At 42.2% G+C, this 24,817-nt stretch overlaps 1 protein-coding gene across 2 annotated transcripts in view; it reads left to right on the forward strand.

Moving 5' to 3' along the window:
* The window catches only part of UIMC1 (ubiquitin interaction motif containing 1), a 95,889-nt gene extending 75,655 nt beyond the window's left edge, over positions 1-20,234 (forward strand). The window contains exons 11-15 of one of the 2 annotated variants that reach the window (XM_081036214.1): positions 13,887-13,965; positions 16,553-16,724; positions 18,050-18,113; positions 19,107-19,149; positions 19,643-20,234. In XM_081036214.1, coding sequence (XP_080892340.1) covers positions 13,887-13,965; positions 16,553-16,724; positions 18,050-18,113; positions 19,107-19,149; positions 19,643-19,853 — 569 coding nt within the window. In that variant the 3' untranslated portion in view covers positions 19,854-20,234. The remainder of the gene's footprint in view (positions 1-13,886; positions 13,966-16,552; positions 16,725-18,049; positions 18,114-19,106; positions 19,150-19,642) is intronic. The other variant, XM_081036215.1, reaches the window with a different exon arrangement.
* The last annotated feature ends 4,583 nt before the right edge of the window (positions 20,235-24,817 follow it).

Genomic DNA, 24,817 nt, shown 5'->3' on the forward strand with positions numbered 1-24,817 from the left:
TTAGGTGGTGTCTGTCAGATAGATTTTCATCTGTAAAGGTACCTTTTCCCTTTTGTGATCAGTAGTGGCATCTGTGGGATAGTACTTTGAGGCCGTAGGAATATCCTGTTCCCAAGTAGGCATTCACCTGCGGTTTTAGCATCCATTGGGGAGTCTTGCTCAAATTAGTTATTAGAGTAGTGAATGGTGGTTTTTTAAATTTTTATTTTATTCCTGTCATTCTTCTATGTTAATTAGCTAACATTCTTCTGTAGAGGAACTTTTTCTCTCCTCCCCAGTTAATATTTTTTTAATGTGGTATAGACTCATGGTTTCATTTTCTAAATTTAATGTGTTATAATTCATTCTTTCAGCAGTCATTTCGATGTTCAAGTTGTTCCAAATTTGAAAGTCTTCTGTAACCTTTTGGCATATGCCTATTAGTTCTTTGAGCACTGCCTTACTTTTTATTACAAGAGGTCCTGGGGTTACCTTGACTTTTCCTGCTTCATCCCTGGAATTTGCCATTTATCCAAGGGCTCCACTTGTAATCATTGGCTGTTTTTCCTGCTAACAGTTTTTTTAAAAAGTAGAACATCTTTATTATAGAAGAATTTAGAGAAATTCTACTCAGAAAAAATTCATCCATGAACAAGCAGAATTCAAACAACTGTGGAAAGAGTTTGATGTGAATCCTTTTTTTACATTTTTTTTTCTTTTAAACTTTTATTTATTTAGGTGTATTTTTCCAAGACCATCAGCTCCAAGTCGTAGTTGTTTCAATCTAGTTGTGGAGGGCGCAGCTCACAGTGGCCCCTGTGGGGATCGAACCGGCAACCCTGTTGTTAAAAGCACTGTGCCCTAACCAACTAAGCTAACAGGCCACCCCCTTTCCTTACTTTTTTTGTTTTTAAACAGTTAGCTTTTAACAGCAGGTTTTATTTTGAGCCTGTATTTTATTTTTATTGTTTAATAGTATAATGAATCCCTGTGAACCCATTTTGCAGCTTCAGCAGTTATCAATATGTGGCCAGTCTTTTTTCATGTACAATTTGCCTACCATCCCACCACCCCCAATACATTTTTTTGAAGCAATTTTCAGACCTAGCATTTCATCTATAAATGTTTTAATATGTATCTAAAAGACAAGGACTATTAAAAAAAATAAAGCCACAGTACCATTATCACACCAGTCAGCATCTCCCTTTCCCCAATTATAATTTTTTTTAATGGTTTGTTCAAATTAGGGTCCAAACGAGGTTCATATAATACATTTGGTTGATGTCTCTCTTAAGTCTCTTTTTTTTTTTTAAATTTATTTATTGGGGTGACAATTGTTAATGAAATTACATAATTTCAGGTGTACAATTCTGTATTACATCATCTATAAATCCCATTGTGTGTTCACCACCCAGAGTCAGTTCTCCTTCCATCACCTTAAGTCTCTTTTAATCTATGTTATTCTCCTCTCTCTTTTTTCCCCATTATGGTTTATTTGTTAAAGAGACTGGCTTTTTGTCTTTTAGAATTTCCCTCCTGGATTTTGCTGATTGTTTCCCTGTTCTATCTTTAACATATTCTTCTCTTCTAGACTATAATTTCTGGAAACTTCTAGGTAGAGTTGAGGTTTGATCACATTTAGTTTATTTCATTTTTTTGACAAGAGTAGTTTATAAGGTGGTATTATATATTTCACATTGCATCAGATTGGGAGGCACAAACTATCTGGTTATCTTTCTTTTAGGATGTTAAGATTGACTGGTGGGATCAACCTAATCTATCCATTAGAAAGCCCAGCTTTCAACCAATGTTCACTGATGATCATTGCCTAGATCACTTACTTCATTTAGGGTGTCTCAGTATTGAAACAATTTTGTAAATGATTAAAGTGGTATATGCTCATTGAAAAAAAACTGGCAACATAGAAAATTAATGATCCAAAAATAATCACTCAAAACCCAACCCCCTCTCCCTCCTGAATTGTAGTTGATATGTTGGTATATTTCCTTTCAGTCTTTAGTTTGAATTCTGGCATATTATTTTATCCTGTATTTGAACATTGGGTTGTTTAAATGTTTTATTGTTATAAATAATACTTTGATAAAATATCTTTGTCTTACGATCTCATCTAAATTCAGATGATTTCCTCAGAGTAGATTCCCAAAGTATAATTCATGGGTCAGAAGATTGAATTATTTCAGAATTCTAGATATATGTTGTCAAATTGCTTAAATAAAAATTGCAGCTGTTAAAGAAAAAGATTGAGCAATAAATATTACACACAAGTACTAGTAGGAACTAGACAAGGGGTTGCTTTTCTAAGACCTCTAAATTATTCAGTACCTCATAGACTGAGAAATTTTGTTCATAAAAATATAATGGTTCTAGACCCTTTATTTTTATATCCTAAATAGAAATTGTGTGGTTTTAAGATTTTTCTCAGTATTGACTCTTCCCTTTAGCCTTGGGGTGGGGGGCACTGCTAAGAATATTTTCATATGAATATTTTTGTCTTTATGTGAAAAGGTGTTGAGCAAGGCATGCCAAACACTTCAGATGCAGGGGATAACTGCAGCAGCACTGAAGGTTAAGATCAAGAGCTCAAAATTCAGGTGTACCTCTTGAGAAATAAAGCTTATCTTTAAACTTGAAAAGACATTGCTACAACTTGAGTATGGACAGGGGGCCTCTGTGGCTTCTCTGTAGCAAAGAAGGCAGTTTAGTATTGTGGTACTGGCTTTGAAGTCTAACAGACTTGGAATCATAGCCTAGACCAGGTAGTTACAGAATTGAGCCTTCTGAGCCCTTATTTGCTCACCTGTAAAATGAACCTAGGGATGCCTGCCTTTTTAGGGTGTTTATAATTATGAACTATCAACATACTCCTTAGGATTTTTGAGACAGAAACTGTCCCTGGTAGAATAAGATTATCAAGTCTGGTACCTGAGAGAACGATAAGAATTTATTTATTGAGTGGAGTGAGGCAGATAGGGCCTTCCCATTTCAAGAGTTATTTCAGATCAGGCTCTAGAGACATTTTCATCTAAGTTATAAAAATATTGTGTTCTTTTTCTTTTTCTTTTTTTTTTTAAAGATTTTATTGGGGAAGGGGAACAGGATTTTTCTTGGGAACAGTGTGTACCTCAGGGACTCTTTCCAAGTCAAGTTGTTGTCCTTTCAAAGGTAGTTGAGGAGGGCGCAGCTCAGCTCCAGGTCCAGTTGCCATTGTTAGTTGCAGGGGGCGCAGCCCACCATCCCTTGCGGGAGTCGAGGAGTCGAACCGGCAACCTTGTGGTTGAGAGCCCACACTCCAACCACCTGAGCCATCTGGCCACCTGAGAGCTGAGCGGCAGCTCATTGACTTCATTCTAGTTGCGGAGGGCGCAGCTCGCTGTCCTATGCGGGAATCAAACCAGCAGCCCCGCTGCCCAGAGCTTGCGCTCTAACCAACTGAGCCACCCGTCCGCCCATTTTGTTGTTCTTAAAGCCAAGAAAATACTCCTCCAAACTTGTTAATAAGAAACTACCTTACCAAATCGATTCATTAAATATACATTTGTATTGAGTGTCAATTTTATGCCAGGAACGTGGAATTCTGAAGTGGTAGATATTCTGCTGGGGGAGACAAATAGGTAAAGCAATAATTAGAACGTTATGTAAGAGCTATTATAGGTGTGCACATAGGGTCCTGTTCAAGTGCAAAGACTGGGCTCTCCCTAGGTCAGGGAAGACCCTGGGTGCCGCCTCTGGTAATGTGGGGCTGCAGTTATTCTAGGGGCAGTATGAAAGGTGGGTTGGAGGGATTGAGACTGGAAACCGGGACATGAATAATGAAGCAGTGGCAATGGGAGTGGATAGATTCGATCTGAGAATCTTTTGGTGAGAGAATCAATCAAACTTTGTGACTGAGGGTCAGGATGAGAGGAGGCAGCTTTGGCTCAGGTTTCTGGCTAGGCCCACTGCAGGATGCTCAAATTAGAGAGTCCCCTTGAATAATTCATAAGACAACAGTGTTTTTTATAATGTATTATTTATACTCCTTTAACTGACAGCACCAATCAGTATTTATTGAGCACCTACTATAACCCAGATACTGTTATACAAGCTGAGATATACCACTGAACAAAAGAGAATTCTGTGCTCTACTGAAACTTACGTTCTCATGGGGGGAAAACAGATACTAAATAAAATTTGCAAGGGTAGACAATGTCCAGGGCAGGGAACGTGTGTGTGGGGGGCTCTTAAATAAGAAGATCACGGAAGACTTCTTGAGCTGATATTTGAATAGTCATTCCAGGGAAAGGGGATATGTATAAAGGCCCGAATGCAAGTGTATGTTTGGCATGTTTCTTAGAGCCGCAGATCACAATAACTGAATTCACAATAACTGAAATGGGATGAACAATAGGGGGAAAGAGCGAGAAGCAGTAGTCAGATCATGTGGGGTTTTGCACTTTATTCTAAATATGATGAAAAGCCATAGAAGGGTTGAGAGCAAGGGAGTGATGTAACCTGACTTTGTCTACTGTGTGGAGAGTAGTCTGGAGAGGGACAGGAGCAAAGTAGAAGCGAACAGACTAAGCAGGAGGCTGGCTGCTCAGTATTCCAGGCAGGGTCAAATGCTTACTTGGGTCACAGTGATAGCTGTGAGGTGAAGAAGTTGTCAAATTGTCAAATTTGGGATGTATTTTGAAAGTCAGACCTACAAGATTTATTGGGAGTGGGAGAAAGAGAAAACTCGAGGGTTACACCAAGGTTTTATACCCAAGCAACTGAGTTAATGATGACTCCATGTTTTGAGATTGGGAGGTCCAAAGGATCCACAATAGCCAAAACACAGTCTTGAAAAAGAACAAAGCTGAGGGCTCACACTTCCCGATTTTACAACTTATTAAGACAGCGTGGTACTGACATAAAGATAGGTATATAGATCAGTGGAATAGAATTGAGAGTCCAGAATTAAAACTACATTTATGAGTAATCACTTTTTGACAAAGGTGATAGTCTTTTCAACAAATGTTGCTGGGACAACTGAATGGCCACATGCAAAAGAAGTCGGACCCTGACCTCACACCACATACAAACGATGAATCAAAGACCTAAATAAACTCTCCTGGGGGTAAATCTCCATGACCTTAGACTTGGCAAAGGACTCTTAGCTTCTTAGACACCAAAAGCACCAGCAAAAGGAAAAAAAAACACAGATTAGTTGGACTCCATCAAATTTTAAAACTGTCATGCACCAAAGGACATTATTAAGTGAAAAGAAAACCTATAGAATGGGAGAAAATACTTGCAAATCCTGTTTGTACGGGTCTAGATTCCAGAATATGTAAAGACCTCTTGCCATTCAACAACAAAAAGATAAACAACCCAATTAAAACAAAGGACTTGAATTGACATTTCTCCAAAGAAGATACACAAATGAGCAACAAGCACATAAAAAGATCATCAACGTCGTTAGTCATTAGGGAAATGCAAGTCAAAGGCACAGTGAGGTCACACCTCTAGCCACTAGGATGGCTATTAAAAAACAAACAAATCAGAAAATAGCAGAGGTTGGCAAGAATGTGGAGACATTGGAATAACAGTACATTGTTGGTGGGAATGTGGAATGGTACAACCACAGTGGGGGAAAAAGGAACGAAGTACTGATTCGTGCTATAGTATGCGTGAACCTTAAAAACGTGTGTTAAGTGAAGGAAGCCAGAACACAAAAGCCCCCGTGTTATATGATTCCATTTACAGGACATGCCCAGAATCGGGAAATCCATAGACACAGACAGCAGGTTCGTGCTGTCCTGGGGCTGGGAGTTTGGGGGAAAATGCAGAACGACTGCTAATAAGAACAGATTTCATTTTTGGTTCCCAAAAATGTTCTGAAATTGATTGTGGTGATGGCCGTACAACTCTGGACATACTGAAAACCACTGAATTATACCTGAAATTAGTGAATTATGTAATATGTCATACCTCAATAAAGGTGTTACATTGAAACAAAAAAGGATGTCGCCAGCAGTCAGGACGGACATTGGAGGTGTGAGGGTAGCGGAGAAGATGAGAAATAATCCCCGGGAAGTGCAACACCCTGTGCCAACAGACCGGCACCGCCAGGCAGGGCTGAGGAGCCACCTGAAGGCTGCGGGCGGCACTGCGCTGCTGCTTAGGTAGAAACAGAACAGTGGAGGGTTGGACTGAACCAAAATTGGGTTTTGCAGGGAGTACGAGAGAAATTAGAAATAAGCTGAGAGCATATTCAAGGGAATTGTTGATATGGTAACCGTGAGGTCTAAGTTAGGTAAGAGGGAAAGTGAGCGCATGACAGGGTCATGGACAGTGAAAAGGTGACCGTCTGGAGTTAGACGTCCTCGAGGGCTGAAGGATCACTGGAGTTAGGCTACTAGAGGGAGTGAGCTGGCAAGACTGGTGGCGGCGGTGATAAGAGAATAGACATCTGAAACTGAGACCTTGCAAGTGGCACGATTGCTGACAGGCTCCACCAGGGTTCCTCACTGGAAGTACGGAACACGGAAGATGAACAGAACAGACTGTTGTGACCTTACTTCTCCCAAGGATGGTACAAAACTGGTACCAGCCACTTTAGATGCAGGCGGTGCCACAGGGCATTAGGCTGACTCCTCTCTCAGCACCTGACCTGAGAAAGGCTGAGATAAGAGGTGTGATCCAGGGGAGCAGACAGCCGAGAGGTCGAGGAACTGAGAGGCCAGAGTATCGGACAGATCCTACCTTAGGTCGAACCTACAAAAACTGCAGCTGCCTGCGCTTCAGTCCGATACAGTATGGATTGAAGTCACAAGAATGATGGCAGGCGTGGTGAAGAGAAAGACGGTGAGTGACGTGTGAAAACTTTCAGTGAATGGCCGGGCTGGGACGTGTGGGTGGCTGGTGGGGGGCAGGTGACCAGGAAGATCGGAGATGACTGCATCAGGGTCGGGTAGCACAATGATTTGTGCTTCACACTAGATTTTTCCCGTCGCCTGGAAGCAACAGAGGAGTAAGAGGATATATACCCCACCCCCAGCCAGTAGTACTGTCATGTTTGGAAGAAGAAACAAGCCAGGACTTGAGGAGGTCCAAGGAGAAGCACTATCCTCAGAGGATCTTTCAGTGAGAACAAGAAGACAAAGGAAACTTCCAGAGGATGTTGGGAACGGTGGGAATTTTATTGATCCCTGACAGGAATTCCAGAGGGAGAGTAAGAATAGGCGATGGAGTCAGATCAGAAAATCCCCCCAGGTGACAGATTAGAGTCAGGCGGGGATGAGACTCTAGGTGATGAGAGATGCCAGGGAGGCTTGGATTTCTCGTGGTGTCCCAGGTAAAGAGACTTAAGGCATGATAATATTAGTGCTGGTTATCTCTTAAAGGAGCAGTGCAAGCCAGTGGACCTGTCTGTAACGACAGAATATTTGTGGGTCAAATATGGAAGCGAGGACTAGTCACATGTGGCCGTTGAGCAGTTGAAATGAGACTGATTGCACTGAGGAGCTGAATTTTAAATCATTTTTAATTCTAATTAAAATTTAAAAAGCCACATCTCTCAGAGAATGGTAGATAATTTGTTCTATTGATAGCCTTTCAGTTGGGATTCATCTCTTAGGGGAGGCCAGAAGCATTGGTTGAGGCAAACGGCAGGCGCCCTGCAGGTGGAGCTCGCTGACCCTCCCTCTTAGCACGTCCGGGAACATACACAAGTCTGTGGCCGCTCGCTATTTTCTGCTCAGGCAGTTTGCAGGTTAAGGGAGACAAATTGAGGAGACTAACCGCCATCATTCTACCTAATCTCTTTTCTTTGTGTATAAAATTTCTACTCTTCCCGGGAGCCTTTGTTTTCACTATTAACAGTTCTAGGCCGTGTGTGTGTGTGTGTGTGTGTGTGTGTGTGTGTGTGTGTATGGTTTTTTTTCAGTTTCAGGTGTACGAAACAACATAGTGATTAGACATTTATGTAGCTCACAAAGTAATAACCTCAATAAGTCTATTACCCATCTGACACTGTACATAGCTATTAGGCTATAGGCCATATGTTTTATGGTTTGTCTTTGGATTTTGGAAGCAAATGTGCTGATGCTTATATAGTATTGATAATTGTTCTTTGATACTTCGGTTATGTATCCATTTTGTTTTTACAAATTAGTATGGGACCATTTAAGACTAAGACCTAACCCAAATTATAGACAGGCTGGCAAGTGCTTGCTCTAAGGATGAGCATAAATGTTTGGATAAGGCTAAGAAATAAGTCTGGAAGAATAACTGTGACAATTATAATAATAATAATTTAGGTTTGCTGGATGCTTTTTGTGGCCTGGACACTCATATCTTGTTTGGGTTATCTGATGTGATCCTTACCAAAATTCATGAGGGTAGATGCTACGTCCTCTCGTTTTGTGGGTAAGTCAGCCAATACGCAGAGCAGTTACTTGCGTACGGCGACACAGCTAGTAGAGTCCCAGTTTGGAAAACCATTTTGTCCATCTCAGAAGTTGGTGCACTCTATTCTGCGGGGCGTTACTGCTTCCTTGTATCTTCACAGTGCCAAGACAGGTCCCAAGCGCAGCTCCTTAGAGTGTTTTCCAGCTGGGGTATGTAAAGGGCTGAGTACATGTCATCGGTTTATGTAGGTGGCTGTCTCAGCTCTCAGCGATGCCCCTCCTCTCCTCCATTTGACTTACCTTACACTGGTAGTTATTTTCCTGCTAGGTGTCTTCAGACTCCATCCATTGTTTCCTTTTGAAATCTTTGGCTATTGCCACTACCAGTACGGGTTTTGGATTTCAGTTTCGTACTGAAGTCTCTGCCTGCAGCTAGGTGAAATGTCTGTCTCAACCCTCATAAACTGGAGTTGGAGGCTCCTTTAGAACAACTTATACTTTTCTGCTCCTTTGCAGGGGCAGAAGGTTTCAAAGGAAAAACTTAACTGCAAGGCCCAGTCCAGTACACCACAATCATAACATTTAATAATAGAATTAGCGTATAATTCCCAGCCATCTGCCAAGTCTCTCCCCTCAGATTCTTCTCCACCTGCCACTCACTTACCACTTATCACTTTTTCTCTTCTCATCCTTTACCTTCTTATTTCTCAGGAGAGGCAGCCTGCTCTTGTAGGACATAAGCTTCTTTCAAGTCAGACTTGTATTGCATTCCTGGTGCCATGATGGCGGCTGTTTTGTTATTGTTTTAGCTTTGTGATCTTGATCAGGTTATTTAATATTTCTTCATCTATAAAATACAGATAATAATATATGTCTTGCAGGGTTTTGTTGTAAGGGTTAGAGATTATGTTTATAAAGGCCCTGGTACAGTGTAGGCCCTCATAAAACAAGGACCTACTTTTTCCCCTTGAATCCACTGCTGTGATTTAATTTGGCAAATATTTATTAGTGTTTAATATATGCTAGGTTCTGCTAAGGATGCTGAAGAGATCAAAACAAAACCCAGAATCTCTGGATTTAGAAAGTTGCACGGTATAGAAAGGAGACCGAGACACAAACAAATAACAGCAGAAATGTGCTAAGTGCAATAGAGGTATACATAAAGTGCTAGAAACAAATAATTCTTTTTCTAGCCCTGTCTGTGGAGTGGTTTCCAAGTATTTCTTTTGGAAAAATACTTGGTAGTCAAGATGAGGGACAAATGGAGAGAGAAAAAAACAACTCTTAAAGTTTTCTGTAATCTGTGAGGTGCCAACCTTTTAAGAATTGATTTCAGCAAGGCACTAGATAAAATCTCTCATGAAGTCCTTGTACATAAGATGGAGAAATGTGGGCTAGCTGATAGGATAGGAGGTGCGTTTGAAGGTGGTTATAAAACTATGTCCAGGATGTTTTTCTCCTGCAGTACTTTATTTTTACTTATAAAATCTCTGGGTTGGAAGGAACCTTAGAAATAGATTATCTACTATCTCTATAATATTGTCTCTGTTATCCCGCTTTTAATTTTTAATTCAGCAGGGCAGAAAAGGATGTAGTAAAAAATATGCCTCCCTCCTCTTCCAGTCCTTACATCATCCTCCCCAGAGGCATATACTATTAATAGTTGCTTGTGTGTATGATCTTGTTTTATTATGCACATCTCTTTACACTTGGTATTACAGTTATTCGAGTGTATGTGCTGTCTCCCTTTGTAAATTGTAAGCTCCATAAGAGCAGGGATCCTGCCTCACAATTTCCTGTGTCTCCCCAAATTACTTGCACATTGAAGATTCTCTATAACTATTTGCTTGATAAAGTATTTAAAGGAGACTGGGACCAGGGGGAAGAAGACAGGTGTCTCTGGTAACGTGCCACCGTTTTCTGTCCTTGGCCAGATCCTTTACAACCATTTTTCCCCCGATGACGTGGATGAAGATGTAGAAAGTATGCTTGTCATATATTCACATGACACAGAGCTGGACAAGAAAGCTAATAACATCAGATGACAGGATCAAGACTGCAGATGATCCGAACAGACTGAATGTTCACCTGGAAACAGGGAGAAATATAAAGTCCTGTGTTGAAGGGGGAAAATACCCAGCAGCATAGTTACCCAAGTATAGAATTAGGAGACCTGTCTTGATAACATTTTGTTTGAAAATGATCTGGGAGGGTAGGGGATGGACCTTAATTACCCTGAAGCTCAATTTAAACCAGCGGTATGTATACCAGGATTGTCAGTAAAGCAAACAGGCGTGGCTAAGTTAGTAGAATGTGTCTAGGTGGGGTAGTTTACGGTTCTTATGTTCTCTTTACTGGTAAGATTGCTTGTTGAGTAGTGGGTCTACTTTGGGGTGCCACACATATAAAGAGAGACAGAAATTGGGGTGTCCATAGAGGAAGGTAAAACTAAGAAGGTAAAACATGGGCATAGAAATCAGACAGATATAAATTGTATCCTGGGTTCTACTACTTAGCAGTTGTGGTAACTTGGCGAAGTCAGTTCCTCTGAGTTTGTTGCCATACCTTTAAAACAGGGCAGATGTGGTACATTTATATAATGGAGTATTACGCAACCATAAAGAAGAAAGAAATCTTATCATTTGCAACAACATGGATGGATCTAGAGAACATTATGTTAAGTGAAATAAGTCAGAAAGAGAAAGACAAGTACCATATGATCTCACTTATATGCGGAATCTAAAGAAAAGAACATGTGAATGAACTGATCAGAGACAGTTTTTGAGGACACAAAGAAAAAACCGAGAGTTGTTAGATGGGCGGGGGCGGGGGGGGGGGTAGGGGATAAGGGGAAAGGTGAAGGGATTGGGAGGCGGCTGGTGGCCGCAAGATGGCCTCAGGGTTTTCTGGAAATTAATTTGGGGAACTTATTCAATAATGTTGTAGGGGTTTTGTTGGGTATCCGATGGGCTTGCGTCCTATTTGGGAGACCACCTCAGGGATGGTGTGGATGCCTGATCGTGGTGTTGTGCACCAGAGGCTAAACATTAATGAATGCCAACTATAATTTTATGTGTGTGATGTGATGGCTGGGTGTGAGGTCGGAGGGATGGTGGGTGGGGGGAGGGGGGTTCACAGTGTGAGGGATGTAGATGGTGGGCGTCTAAGTATTACCTTGTCTTGTACACCTGAAACTAATAAAAAAAAAATCCATCTGGTCTGCACCCCCCCAAAAAAAAAAGAAAAAGTAAAAGTGCATTTCTATCAGTTAAGAATATAATTATTGAAATTAAAAAAAAAATCATTGAAAAAATAAAAGGGCCAATTAAATTGGGACCAACTAAAGGAAAAAATAACTGCAAAAAATATGTATCTAAATAAATTACTCAAAGTAGAGCATAAAATGAGAAATATGAAACAGATATTAAGAGAATATATTGGGCAGAATAAGGTCCAACATATGTCATCAGAGTCCAATCAAGAAAGAATAGAGAGAATGGATATAGATGCACATTTTTTAAAATAATGGTTAGGACTGAGAAAGGACATAAAAGTAAAATACATACTAAACAGTATAAATCAAATGAGATCCAAAATTAGATCTATTAGAGTGACACTGAAGAGCACAATATAGATAAAATATTAAACACAAGCAGGAAAAAGGATTAACTGAGCAGGAGCAAAAATACTATCAAACGTTTAACAGCAATAGTGAAAACAAGAATACAATGGCATAACATGTTCAAAGAGCTGAGGGAAAAAGCCATCCTAAAATTGTAAACTAAAATTGTAAAAGTCATCCTAAAATTGTGAAAAGGCTAGCTTTCAAGGACAAGAGTAAAATATAAATGTTTTTGGATAAATAAAAAAAATATGATCAAAAAAAAAAATAAAACAGGGCAGAATAATAATACCGATTTGGAGGATTGTTATAAGGATTAGAACTAACCTAGAGACTCAAAAGGTTCTGCAACCCAAGTCTCATTCGAGATTGGTTTAATGACTAGATACAGTCCCTGTTTTGAAGGAGGTTACATTTTAGTAGGAAAGATAACTGAGTAAATCCAAGATTGTAATGCAGTTAAGTGTTAGAGCTGACCTGTGAAAAAGGGGGGCAAACATATTCATAGAGCCTCCAGTAAGTACAGATTGAGCCAGGTTGTTGTGTAGCAGTCACATGGGTTTCCCTAGGAGGAAGAGAATTCCCCTCAGTGAGTGGATAGGCAAATTGAAAACTGTATGATTACTTGTCAGGGATACTCACAGAAGGCATTTTTTTATGAGTGGGAGGTTGGACTAGAGGGTAGGCAAACAAACTATGGTAGCTGGAAGCCAAATCCAGCCAGAAATCTGTTTGTTTGTTTGTTTTAATTTTTATTGGAACACACCACACCCAGTTATTTATGTATCGTTTATGGCTGCCTTCCTGCCACAGTGCAGAGTTCACTAGTGGTGACAGAGACCAGATGGCCTGCCAAGCCTAACATATTTACTGTGACCCCTTACAGAAAGTTTGCTGACCCTTGGACTAGAGTAGGGGTGTCCAAACTTTTTTCAACGTTTTTCACCAAGGGCCACATGCGGTAAAATACACAAACAGCCGGGCCACTCACTCGAGGTGAAGTACGTATTGCCTCACCTGGTTTAAGTAAATTAAATATATTTTTGGAATTTGCTGCGGGCCAATTAAAAATGGATTGCAGGCTGCAGTTGGCCCGTGGGCCACAGTTTTGACACCCCTGGACTAGATAAATGCTTCACAGTCTCAATTACTTTGTGAACTAATAACTTCCCTAAATTCTCTGTCATGAGAATTTCAAGTGTCAAGAGGGAAGATGGCAAGATTTGAAATGAGATGGTCACAGTTTTTCTTGTTACTGCAAAGAATGAAGATGGGAAAACAGTTGGTTAAATAACCTCCAAGATCTTTTAAGAGACTATGATTTTATAAACAGATGCCTTTTGGTATAAGATAAAGTATTTGTATGCCACGGGGACCAAAGGTGTCTATACCCATCTAGAATTGGGAGGTGGCTGGTGTAGTGAAAAAGGCTGGTTGTGTTTACCGTTCTCAGTTCCAGTGTCCTCACTTGTAAATGGAACACTTTGCAGAGTTTTGTCAAGATTGGAGGTAATGTGGGCACTCAATCTAGCTACTGTTACTGTGTCTCACAGAGCACCTCATTGGGATGTGGTCACACCAATCAGAATTCTAATTGGGAAAGTAGAAAGCCCTCCCTCGAGGGCTGCAGGTTGGGGTAGTACACAAATCTTTAGGGCATAAATAGGTGTCATTAGCAAATACGGATTGTGCTGTGGTTGGCGGCGTTAGTACATTCAGCACAGGCGTTACTCTCTTTATTCGAAAGGCTGAGGCTTCTCAGTGCACGTTGCCCAGTGGAATCGGATTTTAAACTTTGCTTCTTCCTATACATTTTGTCTTTTATATTCAGAGTCTACCTAACAGTTTTTCTTCTTCTTTTTTTGTTTTTGTTTTGTTGTTGTTGTTGCAAGTGTTGACTCGGAGACAAAAAGAGGCCAAGGAGAAGAGCGCCAGTGGGCCAGCTGCTCAGGCTGTCCTGGGCGTTGACAAGTACGTAAGTACGCGGTGTTCACAGTTCCTCTTGCTTTGTGTTGTTTGTTTGTTATACATTTTATTGGGGAATATTGGGGGACAGTGTGTTTCTCCAAGCAGTTGTCCTTCATTCAGTCTAGTTGTGGAGGGCGCAGCTCACTGGCCCATGTGGGAATCGAACCAGCGACCCTGTTGTTCAGAGCTCGCACTCTAACCAACTGAGACATCCGGCTACCCCGAGAGTTCCTCTTATTTGGTACACCATTGCTTAGACCAAATAAAGTGACTAATTCCTCCCTCACTTCTCTTGGGTTTCTTTGGCCTGCCAATCACTTTGATGCTTGGATGCCTTAATTTCTTTTTCTTATTCCCAGTTTATGTCAGTGTAAGTGGCCTCTATATATCCCTTTTTATTACCCTAAAAAAGTCCTGCTAGCCATTCCACTTCCACATTGCTGTTAGCTTTGGAATCAGCGTGTAAGCAAAAAAAGGAAAGCTAAATTTCAACATGCCAGTTTCATAAAGCAGTTTAGGTTATGGTGGTTTAGCAGAACACAGGAAAGCAAGAAAATATGTCACACTTATACCAAATGAAGGATGTTGGGTTATGTTACTAACGTGTGCAACTTTAATTTTGTTTAACACTAGTTGCCAAAATAAACTTTATTCCCTATAACTTAGTGTGTGTGTATGTAATAGTTTATTATGTACAGTTAATCCCACTGTTTTGGCTACAATAAAACTGATGTTGAAATTTAAAAGCTTTTTCTTTGAATTTGCATATTGGTGTTTGGTGCTTTGGGGAAGCAGTGAGCTATTTTTCTATGTAGTGGTATAGAAGCTGAATTGCAAAAAGTTGGGCAATATAGAAACTTCCTTGGGTTGTGGAAAGCACAACTTGACTAAGAAAGCACATTGTAGGGGGCCTGGGAGGGTCAGGCTTAAGTGCTGCCTCCGAAAGTGAAGACTTTATTTACCAACAGTACCTTAGAGCAGTTAGTCACTATGTGGAAACATTTCTCTTTGAAACACAGATCTTAGACCTTAAATTTTAGAGTTGTCTTCTGTAATCCAGTTGAGCAGAGCTGATCACTTGCTCCTTTTGCAATCCTACTGTCATGTGGACATTCCTCTAGGACTGGATTCATCACAGTGTACTGCAGTAATTATTTTTGTTTTGAACATTTCTGTTTCCCTGGCTAGGCTGTTAGTTATTTGAAGGCAGATACTTGCCTTCATTTATGCTTTATTACCCGGCATCTAATAAAATGTGTCTGAGACAGCAGTAACAGTTATAGTTATTTGTTGAGCACCTAATACTGTATACCAGCCATTGTGTTACGTGCTTTACTTATTATATAACTCTCACAATAGCTGGTAAGGTAGTTACTATTTTTCTCTTTTTTTTTTTTTTAAATAAAGAAACTGAAGAGAAATTATAATTGGTTAAGGTCATGTGGTCAGAACTGGCACAGCCTATCTGACTTAAGCTCCTTCCAGTGCTGCGTCTCTCACGTAGGAGGGCATTAATAAATGCTTTTTATATTCGTTGATAAACCTTGAAAGCTACACTGGCCTAGCTTTTCTCATAAGGCAGAGTTTTGCTTGCATTCTGTCAGATGATTAAGTACTTGAGAAACTTACTTCTTTTATTTTAAAGACCTCCAGATAAATTTTTTCTTAGAGCTAATCCAAATCTCTCTTGCCGTAGTGATTGAATAGTACCAACCAGAAAGAGAAATCTAAGATAGCAAACTTTGGAAAGTTTTCTTCAGCTTCTTAAAACTAAGGTGATCAGACCTGGCTTCTGACAAGTATTAGCTATAGGACCTTGAGGAGAATAATATCTTCCTAATAGGGCTAAAGAATTAATTGAGAAATAGTGTTTGAAGGGCCTTCCACCAGTTTTCACCACAGAGGAAATACTTAATAAATGTTCATTTTCTTCCTTTGTCTCCCACGATTCCATTTTCCCCAATGCCCAATAAACCTTACCTCAAGGACACAATTTCCTCTTTCCACAAACTCAACTGTTTAAAAAGATAAAAATAACTATGTATATAAAATTATGGAGAAGCCTCTGGCAGAACCACATGCTTTTATAACTTCCTAGTTAATGCGGCAGGTTGTAGAATTAAGGAAGTTGGCATATGGATGGATTTGATTTACTAATCAGACAAGTTCATCCACCCTGGCAAAATTGTTATCTTGATTTAATGCTCTTGGTGCTCCCTTTTCTGTCTAAATTTTAACTTCCCTTTTGAAAAAACTATTACACTTAATTTCAGATGAGTTTGACAGATATTTTATGTCTAAAGAGCAGGCAGCGTTGTTTGTGATAGTTAAAAGAGCTGATTTCATTACTATCTCACTGCTGCAACAGCAGGGTACAGAGAATCAGCCAGGGAAAACCGCTAATCACTCAGTCCTTTTGATTGGCGTTGGGTTAGTTTTATTGGCGGTCCCACTGAGCGAGTCTGCATTGGTTGACATGCCTTCTCAGCAGAATAACTTTGAGACGTAAAAACACAATTTGAGACTTATCCAGGAGCCCAGCGGCAAAAGCAAATTTTAAAACTGCTTTTTCTTCCTTCTGATTGGCTAGGAATGAGAAGTGTTATCTCTGTAAATCCCTGGTCCCATTCAAAGAATACCAGTGTCATGTAGAGTCCTGTCTCCAGCTTGCAAGGCGTGACCAAAGAGATGGGCCTGAAGAGAGAGAGAGAGTATGCTCAGATGTGGAGGCCAAAGGGCAGCGGCGGCCGAGGAGCCCAAAGGTATGTATGTGTGGGGTGTTTTAGGGGAGGCTGCTGACCCTCCACAGCTTTTTTCTGGGCTTTTTATCTTCCTTCTTGTCCTCCCTCCTTTTCTTCTGTTTATCTTGAAACAGGATTTATGCTTCTTAAAATTAGTGTTTTTTTTAATAAAAAATATATGCTTATTGTAGAAAATACAGGAAATTTTTAAAAAAGTATGAAGAATTGACAAATTATCAATCATAATTTAGCTACTCAATGATAACTTTTAGTATTTTGACCTATTTATTTTCTTCCAGCTTTTTTTTTTTTTTTTTTTTTTATTTTTTTCCTATGCATTTTTAATGTAGTTGACACCGTACTGTACATGTGTGTATACACATAACATTGTAGCATAAATACCTTCCTTGCTTTGTTTTTAAACTATTTTTTAAAATTACTCTTAATGTTTATATCACAAGTCACTTAACCATTCTTATATTATTGGACGTCCAGGTTCTTTCCATTTCTTCTGTATTATAAGACTTTTTAAAATAGTCAGTCTTTGTACCACTGATTATTTCCTTAGAATAAATTTCCCCTTAGGGCAATGGATATAAACATTTAAAAATCTCTTGAAACATACTGCCAAATTGCTTTCCAGAAAGGATATCCAATCATATATCCAACCGCCAATCTTCAAGACCAATTTTGTTGAACGCTTTGTGTGCCTGGCCTTATGAAACTATGGGGTTGGGTCACTGGAAAGATCGATGTGCTTTCTGGGCTTTGTGGTTAGAGATTAGGAAAAGTAAGTCTTGGCTTAGAGATCAAAAATAAAACAGCAGCTCCATATTCTAGGCTTACTCACATAACAATCACTGTGTGCTAAGATGGAGAAGCCATTATCTGTCATGACACAAGAAAGAGACCCCCGAGGGGGGTGATTTTGAGGTGGTTATTTGGAGTTGGATTTTAGAGGCATGTGCTTATGCCGTAGAGCCAGTTTATTCTTCTGGTATCACTGACCCTAGGAGCTACCTTGAAACTGTTGTTTTCTACTTTAGATCACTCCAAATCTATCATAGGTCAAAGGCTACTGTTCTGTAATATGATCTTGGTGGAATAATTTGCCTTCATTCTGTTATTCATTCTTGGATAATATTCTTGTTATAAAGATGTATCTCTTCATCACAGTTTGCTTTTTTGCTTTTGTGTGCCCTCATTTATTAGAAAGCAAAAGACTTTCCTAGAGGTGTGCCTCCACACCTCTTGGTCCTGGAGACAGGTGTGATCTGGGCTAAGGAAGTGGTATTTTAGATTCTCTCCCAAGAGGTAACCCTTTTATCTATTTCTCTCTGTCACAGGGAAAAGGCCGCAATGAAGGCCGACTCCTCAGTCTCTTGGAACAATCTGAGCACAAGACTGCAGGTGAGGACCCCCAGACCAGTTTTCTGGGCCTTTGCCTAAAGCCTTTCAGTGAAAAGAACCACTGCCAACTCCCTATTTGTTGGAGTTATGTGGGTGTACATTTGACCTTGGAGACTAGGTAATTTCTCCCTAAGGAAAATGGGAGATACCCTATCTTATTCACAATGCGTTTCATTTCAGGCTTCATAAAGCCTAAACTTGCAGAACTGCCTGTTGAATTGGGAAAAACCATTTCCAAATCACAGGGGAATAACCCAAGCCCCAAATACCTTCTAAAGGAACAGGCATGGAAAATCAGGCATGCAGGTGTTACTGCTTCCTAATGTTTTGTGCGTCATTAATGTGCTACCTTTAGCTTAGTGTCCCAACCTGTGCTCCTGAGGGATTGAAGGAAATAACTCTGTCTCTTTGTGCCTAACAGTTAGGAAACAGTAGAGTAGATTGGAGCATTGCATGTAGTTAGTAATACCAACTTCATAAAGTGTAAGGACTATATCTGGTAAAGCTCCAAACATATTTCCTGGCATAAGTAGGCTCTTGATAAATGTTAGCTGCTATCATTACTGTGGTTGTTATTAGTTGCTATTGTTAAAGTTCACTAGATGCAGATGGAAAGGAGCTTTTCCTTAAGCCTCTCTGATGACTGTAAAAAGGCAGCCTCTCTGAGCCCCATGTCCTACTGCCTCTAGAGTAGTAGGTTGTGAATCTCTGCAGGTGCCAGGTTTCCCTTGGCAACTCCTTGTTCCTCAAGTCCAGATTCGAAGTAGATTTATTCAGAGGTTGTTCATTCAAAAGCATTCATCTCAGTACTTATGCGGCTGAGTCTGTTGGATGCTAAATGCTCACATTCCATTGGTCTGGGATTGGGGAATAGCTACGTGGATAAGCCTGATGAAAAGCAGGGCCCAGAGCACAGGAAGCACATGATCAGTGAGAGGTGGTTTGATTACAACGCTGCTAACGACATTATTACTTTTTCTCTCCCTATCGCAGATGCAGAGGTAAAGACCAAGTCTTCAGAAACAGTGGCCTTCAGGTAAATTGGGGTATACATTGAAGTGTGGCCGTCAGCAGTTCTAGAAAAGTGCAGGCTTGGTCCTGGGTTTTGTGTATAATGTGATATTCAAACTGTTGAAGGTAGAAATCACTGTGGAACTGTGTGACCTCTCTATGTGAAACTCTGTGACCCTCATGTATCTGAGCTAAGAATTGAATGGCTAGCTAGCTCAGTTCACGCATGGTGTTAAAACAAGCAGAGCCAAAGCTGTGTCTTATTCCTCCTTACCTCCTTGTCCCCACCCAGCCTTGGTCTTCTGACTTGGATTTTAAGCAGCTTGGGAATTGGGGTCTGAATCCTCGTTCGCTCACTGTCCAACTGTGGGCTTTAGGTGTACAGTTTTCCCAATGTCCCCATCTGTGAAAGCGGAACGATAGTACTTCTCTGGTTGGATGACTACAAAGATTATATGACTTGAGGTATGTAAAAGCCCCCAGTACAATGCATGATGCATTTTTCCTCTTCTCTCTAGGGCACCCTCACCAGGGACAGAAGAGGCAGGCTGCAGCAGAGAGATGCAGAGTTCCCTTGCACATCTCGACTTAAATGAATCTCCCATCAAATCTTTTGTTTCCATTTCAGAAGCTACAGATTGCTTAGTGGACTTTCAAAAGCAGTTTACTGTCCGGCCTGGCAGCCGGACACGGACCAAAGCAGGCAGGGGAAAAAAGAGAAAATTCTGAGTTTCCAGGGTCCGAAGGTTGACAAAACCAGTTTAGCAGCAGGCGTGGGCCACGTTCATTAAGCCTTAGTGACCCCCAGTTCCTTGTTGAGAAAGTTTGGCCCTGCACTTCCCACCACCAGCACCTACCCAGCATTCTGGTTTTTATGTTTTCTATGATTTATACAGACAACTGTGTATAATAATTCTGTTTTATAACAGCCTGTTTGAATTCACGTATAGTTAAAAGAAAATTTAAATATATTTATCTATGTTTATATGAAATCTTATTTCAGTACGATGGAGATTTTCCTTTTTTTCCTCTGTGTTATAGGGTTTCGGGTGGGGATATTTTAATTGTGGAGCTAGTTCTCACGCTCATAAATTACATGTTTCTGAATGAATTTTGTTACTGGTCTTTGATATACTGCCTGTATTCACTGAATGTGTAGTGCACAGTCCCAAACACTGTGTGGTTACTCCCTTGACCTTTTCTGACACCATTCTGGAAGGTGCCAGGGCATTGAATCCTACTTCTTTTTCTGATATTCCTACCATTCAGTCACCTATTACTTCGTCTTGCTGTCCCACCCAGAGCATAAGACCTCTGAGGGATGTGTCATGCTATTCTTCCCAAGAATTTCTCAGTGAACACCCTGTTATTAGTTCCTGTACAATTATTTTTTCCTTCCTAGATTAGCCAGTGGGGACGCCAGGAATATTCATCTGTTGAAACTGAGATTGGTTCTCTTACTGTGAGAGGTCATAGAAGCCACAGGAAATAGGCTCTGTTTTAGCACCTTAGGACTAGAGTGCACATTCTCCACCACATTGCCCAGGAGCTTCCTGTGCAGAACAAAGATGCCAAATGGCAGAAGTAGCTTCCCAAGGGCAAGGGGCACACAGGATGTTCAGAAAGCTAGCTTTGGCCTAGACCATGTGAAGATGTAATGAAAAACTGTGGGAGGCGGTTTGCTGACCAGGAAAGGTTCCTGGGATGGGTAACAGGCGCCACTCACACTCCTAACTTCTGGTTTATCAAGTGCGAAGTTACATAAGTCATAACTGTTATTTTTTGAGCAACGACTGTGGTTCAGGCAATGTATGCACCTTCATTGAATCCTCAGAGGTATGACCTATGAGGTAGGTATTATCCTTTCCGATTGTTAGACGAGGAAACAAAGGCTGAGAGGAACAAATAAAGCCGTTTTTTGTCCATGGCAGTGACACCACAGTGGCCCTCCTCTTCAGTCCTAAAGAAAGTACTGTATTTTGACTCTAGTATTGATTATTTTCCTGTTTTCCTTCTAATGAAAATTAGCTTATCAGTTATGTCCCATCAGCTTAACTCTCACTAGTCTTATTAAACGGCAATTTATTGGAGGTAGAGCTCTACAAATGAGATAGTATGTTTCTCTCTGCCTGAAGATAAGAAAAGGGAAAGGGATGATTCTACAAAGTGAATTATTTCGCTTTAAATTGAGCAGCCTCCCTAGAACATGGGTCAGTAGCAAATTGTTGAAGGAGGGTGTGGATCGGCAGGACCAGGAACAACAGGCTAATTTGTTAGCTAATGGGGTGGGGAGAGGTGTGTGTGTACAGCCACCTCCCCAGTGTCCCTCCCTGCCCCCCAATCTTTGGTCAAGTTTGTCTTCTCCCCTCCCCTGTGGGTGGGGATCTCCAATCCACAATGCCAGTGGTCCTGTGGGAGGGGCATTGCGGGGACAGTGAAGAGACAAAGTCAGTGGAAAGAGCATCGCCTCAACCTGAGTGTGAACCCTCTGCTGATACAGATTAACCTCTCTGAGACTTAGTTTCCTTGTCTATAAAATGGGAAAAATCATACAGGGTTCTCAGGATGAAGATAATGTGTATAAAGGCATAGTATCTGTCACAGAAGATGAGGAGTAAGTGGCAGCAATTGTTACTAATGTGATGCCAGTTTTGTACGTCATAAGTAGGTTGCAGTGAGAGGAGAAGCCAGAGAGAGGTGGGGTGCAGACGCAGGAAGAAACAGTTCTCAGAGGAGCAAGCCCTCAACTACCTTAGCTCCTTCAGTCACGAGCTTTCTGCAGCAAGGGCTCCGGGCCTTTGGAGCTCTCCTGGGGACCCTGGGGTTTTGGTTGGTCGGTTTTCTTCCAAAAGATGGGAAGCAACTGTTCTGCTGGTAGTGTTGACTCATGGAGAGCTGGGAGGCTCCATGTACTTCATAAGCGATGGCCATAAATTGAGAAAGAGAAGGGGACTTCTCTGTGTTAGGTATTGTGGTTGTTCCTTCCTTTCACCCTTGCCACAGCCCTCTAGCAGAGGCGGTGCCTGGCCCCTTTCCTCTGGGCACTCACCCTTCTATTACGTACCCCACAGGGTCCTATTGCAAGAGCCTGCCACGCGGCCTTTGCACTTCTCCAGGCTTGGGTGGCCAGGGAGTTAGGGTCCCGGAAGCATCCCTCAACTGGTGAAAGATGGAAGATGGAGGACAAACCCCCAGCTTCCTCACCTCTTAGGTGGCTGCATTCTACCTGTCTCCCAGAGTTCTTCTGTAGGGTTTAGCTCCCAGCAGCAACCTGATTATATATATGGTCCTTTGGCTTCCTACCGCGCTTCCAACTGTCCTGTCAGTGCTTCGTGGGTCAGGGCTGGGTCTAGGGTGAGGGGCACTTGCAGGGCAGGGTTGGCACTTGCGTGAACCTGAGCGCCTCTTTCCATTTTACAGCAGGGCACCTCCCATGTATCACCGTAATCCCAGCGCTGGCCGGGATCGCTTCCCAAGTAAACTATCTGCACTCAAATTTGATCTGATTTGGGGGGGACCCACCCCAAGGCGTATCCTATGGAGAAATTAGTCTCCATGTTTTATCCGTGGAAAACGGGGGCTCAGAGAAGTGACGAAATTTGCCTAGGGTCCTACAGCTGGTAAATGGCATGGGATTTGCATCTAGAGCTGACAACAGCTAATGCGCTCCTTACTGCACTGTGTTAGCTCCTGCCGCCCCTCAACTCACAAAACAATGGAAATTGCAGGTCTGGATGCGTTCTTTGTCACCTGTGAGGCCGGGCAGCTTTGACGCTAAGTTGATTTAGCAGATGGGAATTGGGGTGAGGGGAGGACAGGTAGTACCCGTGGGAAGATGGAAGCATGTATAAAGCCAGATAGAAAGGCTGCTGAAGCCATATGCACCAGGAAGGCAGGAAGAGATTTTCTCCCAGTTTCAAAAGCCCTGGACTATTGAGGTTATGGGCTCTTCCAATTTGACAAAAATTAACAGACCTATTCCATGTCAGGTCTAGAAATGGGCCCAGGGCCTCTAAAGGTGAGTAAGAAGCACGCTGTGGGAGCCCATAATACAGTGGGGGCAGACAAACACTGAAAGTGATTTTTAATAGAGTTGTCAATGCAATGGTGGAAGAAAGTCCAAGACACGAGGGGATCAAGAGGCCACACCCAGCTGGGGTCCAGGCCCGGAGGAGCGTATCAGGAGGCCCCCCAGCATTGGTAAAGATTGAGGTGTAATTTAAAGGTGAAAGGGCTGGAGAGGGCAAAGGGGGTGTCATCCCAGACAGATCAGCATGAGCAAAGACTTAGCAGTACAGCAGCGTGATGGGTACAGGAGAGCAGGTACAGGAGAGCCTCAAGGTGCTTCAGAGTGAGAGGCCATGGAGTGAGAGGCCACACCGGCTTACTGAGGGCTGGTGTGCCTTGCTGCTAGGCACTGCCTGCTGGGAAGCAAACCTGGGAACAGCTCAGAGCAGGGAGGGCCTGGCTCCCAGCCCAGCAGTGGCACTCTTGCTTGGCCCGCCTTCCAGCTGACTGCGTCACCCCATTCCTTAGTTCCTTCTGTACAGCTGGTGATTGGCACTAAGGGACTGTGAGGGAGCTTTGTCAGGGTTTGTCCTTCTTGTTCGTCGGTGGCCATCTGGTGTCTGAAGAGAACTGCCGTGCCTCTGCTACAGCGAGGGCTCTCACAGCTGCTCAGGGTCAGGGCCAGGCTGCCTCCTCCCTCCTCCCTGACATAGCCCTTCCCTGACACTCGGCCTAGGGTGCCAGGAGCCCTGCTCCTGGGGAAATGGACATAAGACTCGCAGAAACAGACAAGGAGCCCTGACATTGCTTGTCGGAGGCGTATCTCACTCACTCAGGAGACTGCAGGCTGGTCATCAGCATGAATCACAGTTGGGCCTTTCACATTCACTTCCATGTTCTCCTTTCCCAACTGAACCAAGTTGAGAGAGACTGCGACTCGAGGCTAGGTAGGATGCTATGTTGTGCGTGACGGTCACTCTCTCCTCCCCTCCCCCTCCCCTGCCTTTCAGAGCCAACCTGCCTGATTAGTACCCAGTGAATTGTGCGGCAGGGCTGATGTCTGGCATGTTTCCAGGCCCAGTCACACCACAACTGACACAAGAGCTCACGTCCCTGGTCTCCATCCTGGTATCATATGGAGGTCATGTACTATCTGGATAATGGTTACTGCTGATGAGGTACCCTGAAGTTTTAAAGTGTCTGCCCACCAGTTGCCCTGAAATGAAAATTAGTGCAGTATTTCTAGTCTCCCGTGGTGGGCGTCTCAGTCTGCTCAGGCTGCTGGAACAAGGTACCAGAGACTGGGCGGCTGACAAACAGCAGAAATGTATTCCTCACAGGCCTGGATCCGGGAAGGCGGAGATCAGTCGGCTGAGGGCTGTTTTCTGGTAGTAGACTTCTGATTGTGTCCTCGTGTGGCGGAAAGGGGGGAAGGGTCTTCTGGAGCCTCTTTTATGAAGAGACTAGCCCCATTCATGAGGGCTCTGACCTCATGACCTAATCCCCTCCCAAAGGCCCCACCTCCTAATACCATCACCTTGGGCATTAGGTTTTCAACATGAATTTGGAGGGGACGCAAACATTCAGACCATAGCAGTGAGCACGGTGATGAGCCATGGTTCTGTGCATGCAAGAAGACTAGTTGGGGGAAAACCAGCTTGGCGGCCAACAGCTGCACTGCAGCC

Source organism: Rhinolophus hipposideros (genome assembly GCF_964194185.1).
Source record: "Rhinolophus hipposideros genome assembly, chromosome: 23".
Lineage (NCBI taxonomy): Eukaryota > Metazoa > Chordata > Mammalia > Chiroptera > Rhinolophidae > Rhinolophus > Rhinolophus hipposideros.